The following is a 15,222-nucleotide window of genomic DNA, read 5'->3' as shown; positions in this document are numbered from 1 at the left end:
GAACTTATCAGACCCTCTCTAACAGACAAAACAGGGGAGGAACAGCTGAAAAAGTGGTGTCTGAGTAGAGTTCTTGGGGACCAAAGGGAGCCTGAAGGGAGAAAGTATGAAGAGAATCCAAGATGGACTTTGCTCACTTTTTCATTCTCTTGAAGATCATTCATCCCAGATACCTAGACCTCCCACTGGCACCTACCAAAATGACTGAGTCCCCGACCAAGGCGTCTTCACTTATAACAGCGCTGTACACGTCCTGGCTGAACTCGGGAGGGTTGTCATTCACGTCTGTGAGGTTGATGCCGACAGTGGTCACAGCGCTGAGGGCAGGCGTCCCCCCATCTTTCGCTTCCACCACTAGGTAAAACTTTCTGCATAATTCATAGTCCAGGGCCTCAGATACAGAAATACCCCCTTTGAAGAAAAATGGGGAGTTTTAGATTTGATTAGGGAAAAAAACCACTCTGGTCAGCAGCTCCACAATCATGGTAATATCTGTGACACTGTCTCCAGCCAAGACTCTGAGATATTCAGAAATTTGTTTGCTTAATGCCTGCTGAAAGCACCCCAGAGTCTGATTAATGCTGTCAGTTAAACACAGCTACCCACCAGACACAACACTGAAGAAATCGAGTCTTTGTGTATTTCTGCAACAGTGTCAGAGCCCCTCAAGCAGCCTGAAAATCTCTGGCATTATTCACCCTATGGGAAGAGGGGTGGGAGCAAGAGGCCCCCAGAAATGTCTAGGATTCCTCCAGAAGACCCAGGCAGACTGAGACTGAGCCAAGATGCATTGATGTGACTCTATGACCTCAACTCTCATCAGTTAGTGTATGTGTGTGCATGCTAAGTCACTTCTGTCGTGCCCCACTCTTTACGACACTATGGACTGTTGCCCACCAGGCTCCTCTGTCCATGGGATTCTCCAGGAAAGAATACTGAAGTGGGTTGCCATTTCCTCCTCCAGGGGATCTTCCCCACCCAGGGACTGAACCCGTGTTTCTATGTCTCCTGCATTCACAGACAGGTTCTTTACCAGTAGCACCACCTGGGAAGGACCAGTTAGTATATACTTGTGAACTTCACCTAAGTCTTAAATTGAATTACCCACTAAGGTGCCCTGCCTATTTACAATGTGCTTATCTAAAACTTTTAGGACACAAAGAGGACGAAGAAAGTTGAAGATACTGTAACATGCTGGAGAAGGAAACACTTGGGAATCTGTAACCAAAAGAAGGGTGAGTTTAGTGCCCACAGCTACAGAGAAGAGCTAACACTCATGAAAGTGAAAGTGAAAGTCGCTCAGTCGTGTCTGACCCTTTTCGACCCTGTGGTCCATACAGTCCATGGAATTCTCCAGGCCAGAATACTGGAGTGGGTAGCCTTTCCCTTCTCCAGGGTATCTTCCCAACCCAGGTCTCCCGCATTGCAGGCAGATTCTTTACCAGCTGAGCCACAGGGGAAGCCCAAGAATACTGGAGTGGGTAGCCTATCCCCTCTCCAGCGGATCTTCCCGACCCAGGAATCGAACCAGGGTCTCCTGCACTGCAGGTGGATTCTTTACCAACTGAGTTATCAGGGAAGACCAACACTCATGGTACAGAGCTATTTAAGCAGATAAAACAGGTAAAAGCAGCTAGCTGGGTGCACCCCCACAATGGGCTCCCTGAGTTCTCTTTCCCACCCATCCTAGTCCTTTCTGGTGGGCAACCCAGTCCTGAGTTCTGCAGTTGGTAGTTGATCACTGTGCCATCTGCAGGAAAGTTCTCAAGGTCATTTCCCTGGTGACTCAGATGGTAAAGAATCTGCCGCAATGCGGGAGACCCGGGTTCGACCCCTGGGTAGGGAAGATCCTTTGGAGAAGGAAACGGCAACCCTCTCCAGTATTCTCGCCTGGAGAATCCCATGGACAGAGGAGCTAGGTGGGCTATATAGTCCATGGGGTTGCAGAGTTGGACACAGCTTAACAACTAACACTTTCACCTGGAAAACAGTTACTGAGATCAAGGTGAGTACATTATGTCCATTCTCTTTCAAGACAGGCAGCTTCTCTAGGAGCTAAAGCTGCCCTCTACTTACAGTGAGAAGCAGAAGTCATACTCATAACAAGGGCCTCTTTCTCACCATAATTAAGTTTTCTTAGCAATTACCACTTCTAGCACTTTATTTTACATCCCAGTCTCGTTATCCAGAGCCATATTTAAACAGTACTTAACCACTTCCTCATGGTATTCATATACAATGGCCATAACTAGACAAGCTAAGGCTAACACATATTTAAATGAGGAAACTCCCCATACATTTTAATTTGAAGTAATGACCTTAATAAACAGGGTTACTGCTGGGAGAAGCAGCTACTGCAATCCTTTCATTAGTTTTCATGCTCCCATTCTAAGGGCGGGGACTATATCTCCTCCAGATTTTTCACCCTCATGGCATAGCTGTGTTATAGAGGTTAGAGAATGTATCCCAGAGTCAGGAAGATCTGAATTCAAATCCTGGATTCCCCACTCCCATCCCCACTTACTCTCACTGGAGGAATTATTTAACCTCCCTGAAGCTGATTTTCTTATATGGAAAATGGGGGAGATAACCAGCAAGAATAGGTAAATAACAGGAGTCTGGCATATTTGCCATGTTAGATGACAGTGCTAATTATGATAGTTTCTTGTTCATATTTACTGAATTATCCAACAGAAAATGGACCTTTACCCTCTGGCTCAAGAAGCACATATTCCTTGAGTGACAAGGGAATTATGTCCAATGGCCAAAAGGTGTCAGAGACTCACCTTTCTCATCTGTGAATAAGGGACTGCCCTATTCATTCATGGGGGAGAGGTAAACAAATGAGAATAGCCATGAAAGAGCTGGGAGAGCGTTAATATAAACACTATGAAAATACAAGGATGAGCATGTTTACTTTTCAAAGATCAGCCAAATTTTTTTCTGAGTTACCATCTTCATTTACTCAAAGTAGCCTGAATGCTTATTAACTCCCTCAGGAAAAGAAAGCCCCAGGGTTCTATTTTTGTTCTCTTGGTTTCTTTCTAGACATCTTTTCCCCAGGTGATGCTGCATCACATCCCGAGTTTGAAAAGGGTGTGGTGAGAAATGGAAGTGTTCTGGCCAGGAGGAGTGAAAGTGAACATGTTAGTTGCTCAGTCATGTTCAACTCTTTGCAACCCCATGGACCAGCCTCCTCCAATCATGGGATGTTCCAGGCAAGAATACTGGAGTGGATTGTAGCCAGGAATCAAACCCGGGTCTCCTGCATTGCAGGCAGACTCCTTACTGGCTGAGCCATGAGGGAATTTCTAAGGATGCCCCCTGCCAAATTTCAGCTCCTTGCTGTGGGCTCATGGGGCAAATCCTTGGCCCCTAGGTTTACTCTAGGATTTTTCAGATAGGAAAGCTAAGGAGGAGTAGTGTGGTTCAAGATGGGGAGATAGTATTTGCAGATGGAGCCTAAGGGTTTCTTTGGCTATCTCTCTTTTCTGTTGGCTTGCTGTTTTGTTTTAACTTGGGCTCTATGTCTCTCTGTGTGAAGTGCTCCTAGAGATTCATCTCCGTTTGCGCCTGTCTGCACTCAGGCTGTGGGTCTCTGGTCACCTCCCAAGGCAGATGTTAAAGAGTGATCGACATGGTCACCTTAAGACTTTCTCAACTCAGCACCTAGCCGGCTAGAATGGCCAGTGTATTTGATTCTAGCCCCTGGAGAGGGAAATGGAAACCCACTCCAGTATTCTTGCCTGGAGAATCCCACGGACAGAGGAGCCTGACAGGCTATAGTTCATGGGGTTACAAAGAGTCAGACATGACTGAGCAACTTCACTTCATCCTTAGAACAGAGCATCAGAGGGCACTCTGGAGTCTGGGTGTAGGTCCTGCCAGGAGATTTGTTGGTCCACCAGGAAGGGCGATTGATTAGAGGGCTAGGAAGAGAGGCAGGGTATGGCAAAGCCTTGCATTCTAAGTAGGTTGCTGTTTACTCACCTGTCTTTGGATTGATCCTAAATTTCCCCTGCTCATTTCCAGATCGGATGAGATACGTAATCTCAGCATTTGTGCCTATATCTTTGCTGGTGGCAAAGACAGCGAGGACTTGGGTGCCAGGGGAGGTGTCCTCGGGCACCGACACCAGATAGTCCCTCCTCTCGAACACAGGGGGATTGTCGTTGACATCCAGGACAGTGATGCTGACGGTGGCCAGCGAGGACAGCACCCGGCCCGGGCTCTGGTCGGTGGCCCGCACTCTGAGGGTGTAGGAGGACTGCTGCTCTCGGTCCAGCGGGTGCTCCAGGACGATGATGCCGGACGAGCTGTCCACGGAGAAGAACCCGTCGGCTGAGTCGGCCAGGGAGTACACAACCTTCCTGTTGATGCCTGCGGGAGACAGGGCGGGCATGAAAAGGGGCACAGCCAGGCGCTGTCCGCAGAGGAGGACGGCTCTGAGGTCTAAGGGCCACACAAAGGAGCACAGGAACTGTAGGACGGTTCCTACAGCTGCGGTCCTACAGCTTCAGTTTGTAAAATATATACAACCAGACCAGACGGTAAAGAAATGCAAAGTACTGGCCACGAATATCAGAAAGAGCTGGATCTAAAGCAGAATGCCTTGCATGCGTCACGCTGATATGTCTTTCATGTTTTCAAATAACTGACTAGCTGTCTTGATCATGTTAGAGAGACTGACTCAATTCTTTTGGCTCATGTGGTTTGCAGAAGTCACAATCTTTCTTACCTGCCTATGCCAAATAAGATGAAAATGATTTGGAAAGAGGAAAGAATATATAGGCTATAATTATTCAAACCCTCAACCAATTTCTTTATATATTTATAATCCCAATCTGAAACTATTCTACTGAGGTTTACCACATATCTCCTAATAAACAAACCAGGAGCCTAAAAAAAAAAATAGTTGAATCTTCTTAATATATTAAAGAATTCCATGAATTTAAAGAAAATCTCTAAGATACCAATAAATATAAGGGTCAAGATGTGCCACAGGAAGAGAAGTATAAATTAATGAACTAATTACTTTGACACATTTTTATCTAGAATCTATCAGACACTATTCTAGGGGCTACAGAGTCCCATAATGGATAAGGGTCTAACATTTCACAAAGGAAAATATTACATTCTGGTGAGTGTAAATAAGACATAAACAAGAACAATGAATCAGTAAAATATAGGGTATGTGAGGGAGGAAAAGGGAGAAAAATGAAGCCTTGAGTGGGGGATCATGAGTACTGGGGGGAGAGGGAGCTTGGGAGCTGGAGGGAAGGGGGTAGTTATTCCAATACAGCGGTGGGAAGTTTGCACTTGAGTGAAGATGCCAAGCAAGGGATGAGGGGGCAGAGCAGACATCTGGGGAAGCAGACGGCAGGTGGGGACCCCCGGGAGCAGGGGCGTGCGTGAGTCAGGCTGGTGTGACCGAGGAGATGCGGTGGCAGATCGGCGTAACCAGAGATGAGGAGAGACACGCGGAGGGAGAGAGAGGCGGGAGGAGGGGGACTAGGGAGGAGAGAGAGGCGGGAGGAGGGGGACGAGGGAGGAGAGAGAGGCGGGAGGAGGGGGACGCGGGAGGAGAGAGGCGGGAGGAGGCAGATGCGGGAGGAGGAGGGAGATGCAGGAGGAGGAAGACGCAGGGGGAGGATGAAGACGCGGGAGGATGGAGACGCGGGGGGAGGGAGACGCGGGGGGGGGGGGGGAGGGAGAAGCCGGGGGGAGGGAGATGCGGAAGTAGGGAGACGCGGGAGGACAGAGACGCGGGAGGCGGGAGGACAGAGACGCGGGAGGCGGGAGCAGGGTGCTGGCAGTGTGGGGCAGATTTCACCCGGCGGTGAGGTGGGAGGCCTGGAGGCGCTGAGGAGGGGGCACGTGATGTGACGCAGACATTCACAGGCGCTCAGGCGGCTGGTGGTGAACGGAAGAGCAAGACAGGAGGCAGAAGAGACTCAGGCCTCCCAGGGTCCAGAGCAGTGCTGTGTACAACAGCCAGGACACACAGGCGACCAAAATGGGCATCAAGAGAGGAATGGGTGAAACAGGTACCGCGCATGTATACAACGGAATATTGCTCAGCCAGAAAAGGACTGAAATTGGTCATCTGTAGGCGCGTGGGTGGATCTAGAGTCTGTCATACAGAGTGAAGTGAGTCAGAAAGAGAGAAACAAATATTGCATATTAATGCATACATGTGGAGTCCAGAAATATGGTACAGGTGATCTTATCTGCAATAGAGAAACAGAGATGCAGACATAGAAAACAAACATATGGATGCTGAGGGGACAAGCGGGAGGGCGGTGGGGGGGGTGGGGTGGGGGAGATAAATTGGGACTAGGATGGACATATACACACTGTTGATGCTATGCACAAAACAGATAACTAACGAGAACCTACTGGATAGCTTGGGGAACCCTACTCGGTGCTCTGCGGTAACCTAAATGGGAAGGAAATCCAAAAAAGAGGGGATATATGTATATATATAGCTGATTCACTTTGCCGAAGAGTAGAAGGTATTAATATTAATTATTAAATAGTACAACCTTGTGAAGCAATTATGCCCCAATAAAATGTAGAAACAAGCAAAAAGACAGGAAGCAGAGACCTGGGGGCAGTCCCTGCAGGAAGACGGACAGCAATAAGGGCAGCTGGGACAGACGGTGGTGCTGGGGGGTGAGAGGCAGTCAGGTTCCAGGTGTCCTCTGAAAATGCAGGATTGAGAAGTGAGGGGCACAAATGAATTCAGAATTCGGAGCTGGGGAGAATAGATGGCCTTCTCATCATGGAGCTGGCAAGGCATGGATGTAAATGTCAGAGAATGACTCTTGGGCTTTGGTCTGAGCCACTGAAAAGATGGAGCTTTCATCAGCTGCCATGAAGGGCTTCCCAGGTGGCACCAGTGGTAAAGAATCCACTTGCCAATGCAGAGATGTGAGAGACTTGGGTTTGATCCCTGGGCTGGAAAGATTCCCCTGGAGGAGGAAATGGTAACCCACTCCAGTGTTCTCACTTGGAGAATCCTATGGACAGAGGAGCCTAGCGGGCTACAGTCTATAGGATTGCAGAGTTGGACACAACTGAAGTGACTTAGCACACACACATGCCATGAAGAGGACTGCAGGAGGACTAAAATCTGATCAAAAGATCATGGGCCCCATTGGGATAGACTGAGTGTGAGATGGGCATTTTATATTTAAGTGGAGATTCAAGTAGAAAGTTTGTACAGGAGGCTGGAGATCAGAGGAGAGGTCCAAACTGCAGTTATATTTTAAAAGGTCATCAGCATTCAGAGAGCCAGCAGAGACATAAATGGATATGGTCATAAGGGAATATAAAGGAAAAGAAAAAAAAAAAAATTCAATGGCCAGTAAGCCTAGAGCATCCCATCAAAGAAGGGAGAGATTTCGTCAGAGAGTGGTTTCCCATTCTATGACTCAAAGAAATTGCACTTCGTTATCAAAATGTCATTTTGCCTTAATATATACTAAAGCTAAAACATACAAACCAGGATATGTCCATTAACAACCAACAAATCAGTGAATGATGATTGGATCGACTTTTGGTTCTGAAGATTGATTAAAATATTTTTATCCTAGGATCTCAGTACTTCAAAATGGTTTATTATAAATAAGCCTCCAAGTCACTAGGAGTTATAGTTTATAAGCAAAATAGAACAACTTCATGGGTGGAAAGACATCATGTTGTCCTAAATGCTCTTAATGAAGACAGTATGACAGCTACCTGAAAATGTGTTTTGTGAATCACAGATCCTTAGAATATAAGCTCTTAGAGGGAGGACCTACGTACATGCTGTCTTCTATTATAGCATCTCACCGTGGGGACAGGCCTTTGGCATTAATAAGAGTTAAACACTTTATTCCCCCAATGTACAATTTCCCTTAAGCCAAAATTCCCAGCAAACCAATAAAATCACATATCTGGAGGGAAAGACATAAACTGCATTATGTGGCTTTAACCAAAAGGTCAACATTGACAGTCTGCTTTTGGTTCCATTCCTGAGAGCCCATTTTTCCCAAAGTTTCATCATTTACTTTTATTTCTCTTTCAAAACCATCACCCTGTGATATATAAACACCAACCTCTGATTTTATTGATGCTAGGATTGAAAACAAGAAGTCTTTCCTCTTTCCTTGCTGCCCCTTGAAGTAAGGCCCCAAAGCAGAGGTTTAGGGACACTTCCTGGCTATTTTTAGAAGTGGCTGCAAGACTAAATTTTCCATCATAAATTCCTGGGGTGAACACAGGGAGGACTGCAGAGGTGATCAAGCTTGCTCCTGAAAGACAATAACCCTGCCTGGGGTCTGAGTGACTGTGTGTCCTGGAAGCTGCCCTGACCGATCTGATGGCCTTGGGACACCTCTCAAAGGGTGCAAAGATGCATTTATGGAAACACACCAGCGATTGACATAAATATACCACTTCCTTCCTTGTTAGTTACTTAGTTGTGCCCGACTTTGCGCAAACTCGTGGACTGTAGCCTGCCACTCTGCACTGTCCAGGGGATTTTCCGGGGAAGAATACTGGAATGGGTTGTCATTCTCTTCTCCAGAGGATCTTTCTGACCCAGGGATAGAACCCAGGTCTCCCGAATTGCAGGCAGATTCTTGACCGTCTGAGCCACGAGGGAAGACCAAGAATACTGCAGTGGGTTGCCATTTCCTTCTCCAGGGGATCTTCCCTACCCAGGAATCAAACCTGGGTTTCCTGCATTATGGGTAGATTCTTTACCAACTGAGCCAGGAGGGAAGCCCAAATATGCCACATGGGCTTTCAAATCACACAGTCCCTGGGAATTTGACTCCCCGCCAGCATATGGAACACCACTGTCACCAACAATGAGGGGTGGCAGGATATTCACACAGGAACTTTCATCTCATTGGCCGACAAGATCACCCCCTTCCCTGACGCACAAGCTGAGGGCTGAGCGATCAGCCCGCTGCCGCAAGCATTTTTAGGTAAGCACAAGGGACAAAGTCCTCTTTCCAGGAGATCTGCTTCTGGATAAGCTTCCTCTTCAGGCTTGAGGACCACGCAGGAAGAAAGCAATTTCTGACTCTGTTCTGAAAGCCAGCATGCTCCGACCCGCTGAGCTCCTAGAGGCAGGGCTGGGTTTGCGCACTGGCGCTCTCTGCGGCAGCAAGACCGGAAGGCGAGGTGCTTCTCATGGCTGCCTGTGTGTCCTTCACTGGGACCAAGAGCTGAGATCTGAAAATATTCCCGTGTTCCCAGCCTGCAGATTTCTCTCCCAGCCTTCGGCTCTGCACCCATGCAAGAGAGGCAGTGTTCTTTGAGCGTCCAGCCCTGTGGCGGGAGCCCTGCGTTTACAAGGCTGACATCAATCAGCGACGCAAAGACCACGGCTCCCCTTCGGGCAGGTTCTGTTAATTTAAAACTTGGTGACAGGGTTTTTCTGCTTTAGCACAGCAGAAAACCATCCCCTCCCTGACACGTTGCTGACCCCAGGCCCCGCCCCGATACACTGTTTCTGGCAGTATCCTGGGCATGCACCCCAGGAGGAGCAGCGAGATTTATGGTTGACCTCTCGTCTCTGTGCCAGATTGACGTGAAAGCAGCACTAGAAATGGTGGGGTAGGGCGCCCAAGCCACAGACCTGCTCAGAGGTGTCACTTATGACCTGGTAACTGGAGAAAAGATCAGGGTATATTTTTGGAATGTATTAAAACTCTAATTTGGACACAATTGAAACAGATTTCAGTAGTTTCTAGCAATGAAGTCAGATGCTAAATGCCAACGTGCAGGCGATAATTTCGGTGGAGCCCTTGGGTCTCTGCTGTGTTACCATGCGATGGGGGTGGTCTCTGTTAAATGAAGGCAGGTCCTGTCACTAAAATGGAAACTTTCTATCCAAGGGCGTTTGATAAATGCCATCCTTCAAATCTCGATCCTTTCCCTACGTACCGGGCAGAAAATCTGAACCCGAGCAGAAGACTCGCTTGCTAATTGGCCTCATGCTCTCACTGCATGTCACGACATGTTATATTAAAGTATAACATTAACCCATCATTTTGCGTCTGTGTTTTTCAGTACGTAATTCTCTTCTCCAATTTGCACCTAATTTAATGAGGATGGAGCTATTTAGCTTCTTAAGATGCTGAAATGCCAGACTACCAAGGATGATTTTCATTGCATGTGAAGTTTCTGCATGTTAACTGTGGCAAATGGAGCAGGCAGGCCTTCAGAGGATGAAAATCAAGTAAAAAGAGAATGACTAAAATCCCAATCTGTTCGAGGAAGTAATAGGTAGTGGCATTTTGTGGAGTGGGGTGGGAGGAAAGAAATGGCATATACAAGTTCCCAGGAGGGAAGGCTGTGAAATCCTGGGGTGGGTGGGTGGCCAAGGGCTTCTATATTTACTTCCTTTAAAGGTTTCTAAGTGGAGGCTAGATTCCTCTCATTTGGGCCACATGGAAATGGATTATTTGGATGGGGGGCATGGATTGTATGGAGAAGGAAGTGGCAACCCACTCCAGTATTCTTGCCTGGAAAATTCCATGGACAGAGGAACCTGGCAGGCTGCATGGAGTCCATGGGGTCACAAGAGTCGTATACGACTTAGTGACTAAACAATAAACAAACGGACTATATATAAAAGTCAAGGTTTAAAATGAGAGCAATGTGGTCCAATCCTGAAAGACAGGAGACCTTGCTTGTAACCCAGGTACACTTGTGTAGCTTAACCCTTTTGGGTCTCAGGTGTTTTCATTTTTAAAATGATAGAACCTAGGTCCATTGAGATCTAAAATGATCTTCCAGCACTATTTTTTATTTGCAAATTAGATTAATTGATGTTGGTTTCATTTCTGTTTTCAAAGGGTTCATCCTCTCCTTGAACTGGCCATTAAATTGCTGGACCTTGGCATCACTGGGCAGAGTTAGCAAAGGAAAAGTCCATATTAAACCTGATGATGATGAGCTACTGGAATCTTCTGGATGGGATGAAAACTTAAACACAGCAGATTCATGCCATTTAGTTACGTGTTGAGAGTTCACACGTATACTTTACAGCAAGGCTTTTACATCTCAGCGAGAAATAACGTCCACTGCCAGGATCATCTGCAAGGATCTCACCTCGTGTCAGAATAACTCAGCTTGATAGTTGAGATTGTTAAAGGTGTTAGAATCAGCACCAACACCAAATGGCCAGAGCAGTCAACACAGCAACATTGCTGAGATTTTTTTTAATCTGGTCTTTAAAAACATTGCCTCCTCTCCCTTTGAGAGCAAGCTCCTTGAGCTTTGTGAACCTACAAGAGCGCTGCTCTTACTTTGGGGTCTCACGTGGCAGCCGTGCTGACTCTGTCAGGGCAGGGCCTTGTCTGTGACATTCACCTTCCACCCTCCAGCGGCTGCACAGGATCTGGTCTGTCCGCGGCACACAGAAAATGTGGACTGTACTAAATTGCTATAAACTGGCTTTTATAAACAGACATGAATTTACACAGAATAGATACCTGGGGAAGATAATTTGAAATAATCTCAGCAATCAGACTCTAGTAACACTTTACATTTTGGTTCTAATCACTTATTTTTATATCAGCTTGATATACTGACGTGTCATAATTTATATGCAATAAGAGGAATGCATTTGTCTGACCAACATACACCTCAATGGAACCAGTGTCCTCAGAGCATTTCAATTGCCCCCTAACATTCCTTCATGTCCCATGGCTGTCTGCCCCCAAATTTCATGACCTAGGCAAGCTAATAACTTGTTTTTGAACCAACACTTTCTCCCACCTGCATGAGTGCCTGTCAGTCAGTGCTTGAAATCCCACAAGTACATTTAGATTTCAGTCTTTATGACCCAGGCTTGGAGATTAAGGCACATTCTTATTTAAGCTATAAGGATTATCTTTCGAAGAAAAATGCTAAACAAAGCTTTGGTTCTTGAATATGTCATTACATTCCTTTGCAACAGCCGTATCCTTAAAATATAGCACTTTTGAGAGACACAAGAGTTCTGTCTGTCTCACTGGAGACCCTGGTTATGATCCTCCCATTTAATAAGGATTGTCCAGCGCCACTTGTTTGACTATCACGGGCACCATGTTGAGAGAAGTAGAGCCCAGAAGACACCTCCTTAACTCTAGGAGCTTGGCAACTTGGCAAGGAACTACTCATACTATTAACTGTGTATTTAAGTAATACCTAAACTACTTGCTTAGGGTTAGAATGCCGAGTTCTTTTGATTCTACCTCTGAGAGCTGTCCTGAGTGTTTGTGGCCAGGGCTTAGAGTCAGGTAAGGTTCCACCCTCTCTCACCTGCCCAGCTGCAAGACACTCCTAATTACAAACTCAGACTCCATCCTCTCCTGACTAAACTTAACCAGAGTTAAGCTCCTAAAACTCTGGGTCCAGTCCTGCCCCAGCTTTTCAAGGTTGTCCCTGCCTTATCACTTCTTACAGCAAGAAGTAAAAATGAGGCACTTCCCTAGTGGTCCAGTGGTTAAGATTCCATACTCCCAATGCAGGGGGCCCAAGTTCCATCCTTGGTCAGAGAACTAGATTCCACATGCCATGCCGCAACTAAGAGTTTGTGTGCCTCAGCTGATTTTGCATGCTGCAACTAAAATCCAGAGTGCCACAAAGGAAGATGGAAGTCCCTGCGTGCTACAACCTGAGACCCGGCACAGCCGAATAAATACAAACAGATGGTTAAAAAAATAAATAAATAAAAGATTGAGAATGGCTTTCCAGTCCTTTGCAGTCTGGTCCCAGCTCACACTCTCCATGTCATTTCCAGCTCCAGTTCCACAGTGGATGGTCTATTCTAGTCTCTCCTGAGGACACATGCGCATTCACTACTGCAGGTTTCTGCTCATGCTTTCACTTTTACTCAGATCATTGTCTTCCCCTCCTTGTCAAAATCCTGCATGTTGTTTGCAGGTTCTCCTCTGGGACTGCCTCCTTAATTTCCCTTCTTTCTGCTTCTTTAACATCATTTTTGTGTTCTCAGTAGCTATATTTATATCCTCTCTCCCACTAGATTAACATATCATTTAGGCAGAGGAACTGGGTCTTTTTTTTTTCCTTTACATTTTGTTTCTTCCCCCAGTTTTATTGAGATATAATTGACATACAGCCTGTATAAGTTTAAGGTATAAAACATAATGATTTGACTTAACGTAAATCATGAAACGATTACCACAGTAGGTTTAGTGAACATCCATCATCTCATATAGATATAAAATTTTTAAAAAAGAAAAAAAATATTTCCTTTGTGATGAGAACTCACATAAGATTTGCTTCTAACAGCTTTTACATAAGACATGGCATTGCACGCCTGCTCAGTCGTGTCCGACTCTTTGCAACACTTTGGACTGTGGCCCGCTATGCTCCTCTGTCCGTAGGACTCTTCAGGCAAGAATACTGGAGTGGGTAGTCATTCCCAACTCCAGATCTCCCGACCCAGAGATCGAACCCATGTCTCCTGCATTGCAGATGGATTCTTTACCTGCTAAGCCATCAGGGAAGCCCATGTATTACATACAGTGATGTTAATTACATATGTCATGTACATTATATCCTTAGTACTTAATCTTCTTATAACTGGGAACTTCTATCTTTCCACTGCCTTCATCAATTTTTCCCACGACCAAAGGACTGCATCTTATCTTTGTACCTTGGTACTGAACCCAGGGCCTGGCACATAATAGGAGAGAATGAATGCTGAACTGCAGAGGAAGCAGCCAAGGGGCCATAGCAAGTGCATGATGAGCCTGCTGACATGACGAAGGCAGGGGTGATGTGCATACTGCTCTTGCACGTCCACCGCACATGCGTGTGCCAAAGAACTGAAGGGCCTCACAAAAGTGCCAAGTGGAGAAGTCAGGGATATTTAATGCTAAAAATGAACAAAAAATATTCATAGCTATATACAAGGTTGTTGCTAAATAGATATCTGCATTTGTGAAAACAGAACAAAACTGGTAACTACTCAATTTTCCAAGAATAAAAACTAGTTGAACAAATTATATACGTTCAGCTACTGAAAAAAGTGAGTTATAAAACAGTATTGAGTTTAGGTGCACTTGTGTAAAGGAAAGGGCAGAAGAGACCTTTATCAAAATGGCAACAGTGATTAGAATTCACTTATTTTTTCTTTCTGCCTATCCTTTCAGACTTTACACAGTGGTCACAGGCCATGCTTGCAATAAGTAAAAGAACTACTATAAAACTCATGTACATAGGAAATAGTTCTTTGTATCAATCTTAGAGAGTAGTCACATTTTCACGTTATTTTCAAGCCAGTTTAATCCTCAACATACACATTATGTGAAATAATTGTAGAGAAAGATGCTCATCTATTCTATGAGATTCTTTTCCTGGATTTTTCCATTCCTCATTTTAGCTTTTATAGAAAAAGATCTTTTGGTCAAGGTTCTCATTATAAAGTTATTTCAAGGGATACATTTTAAAAACCATTTTTTACACTTAATTAAGCAGTTGAATAAAATTGGTTGCCTAAAATTCTCCTCTCATTTGTGGGAGGCAAATAAAATTCCATCACAGTGAAGGAACTCAAGCTGACCATTCTTTTCTGTCTTTAAAATATGCCTTCAGATGATAGGAAATAAAACAGAAAGTTGCCATGAGGAGGTCCATGGAATTGCAATTACTTCTGAAGTCAGAAATGACTTTTAAATAGACTCTCTAATCAGGTCTGTTTTAAGTGCCTTTTAAAAGTTTTTCATTGGGTGATAACTATCCCTGGCACATTCCCACAGGCAAAATACCAACCCGGGGGGTCAGTAGTCCCTTTTTACTGTCGTTTTGAATAATTAAAAAAAAAAAAGGCAGAAGGCAGCACCAGACGCAGAATCAGGGAAATCCTGACTGTACCATAAACCTCTTGGGGACTTGTCACTTGGGCTGGCACCTGCTCTGCTGGGCAAGACTGGCACCTCACACCATGTGAGGTCTCAGAACATAAAAATGCGGGCGCCCTTGTTTAACCAATGCGAACAAACGAGCTTATTGACAAAACAGAAACAGGCTCACAGACATTGAAAACAAACACGGTTATCAAAGGGAGAATGAGGGGGAAGGACAAACAGGGAGTTTGGGATGAGCAGATACACACACTATATGAAACAGATAAACAACAAGGACCAACTGTTCTTATAGCACAGGAAACTGTATTCAATATCCTCTAATAACCAATAATGGAAAAGAATA

General features: G+C 45.4%; 1 protein-coding gene across 8 annotated transcripts in view; it reads right to left on the bottom strand.

Moving 5' to 3' along the window:
- The window catches only part of FAT3 (FAT atypical cadherin 3), a 761,607-nt gene that overhangs the window by 71,966 nt on the left and 674,419 nt on the right, over positions 1 to 15,222 (bottom strand). For all 8 annotated transcript variants that reach the window (XM_043451894.1, XM_043451899.1, XM_043451900.1 and 5 more), the window contains 2 exons: positions 3,991 to 4,380; positions 197 to 411 (listed from right to left, as the gene is read on the bottom strand). In XM_043451894.1, coding sequence (XP_043307829.1) covers positions 197 to 411; positions 3,991 to 4,380 — 605 coding nt within the window. The remainder of the gene's footprint in view (positions 1 to 196; positions 412 to 3,990; positions 4,381 to 15,222) is intronic.

The sequence above is a fragment of the Cervus canadensis genome, chromosome 29 (genome assembly GCF_019320065.1).
Source record: "Cervus canadensis isolate Bull #8, Minnesota chromosome 29, ASM1932006v1, whole genome shotgun sequence".
NCBI classification, from domain to species: Eukaryota; Metazoa; Chordata; class Mammalia; order Artiodactyla; family Cervidae; genus Cervus; species Cervus canadensis.
Note: the sequence above shows the minus strand (reverse complement) of the source record. Positions and strands in the feature narration are given on the sequence as shown.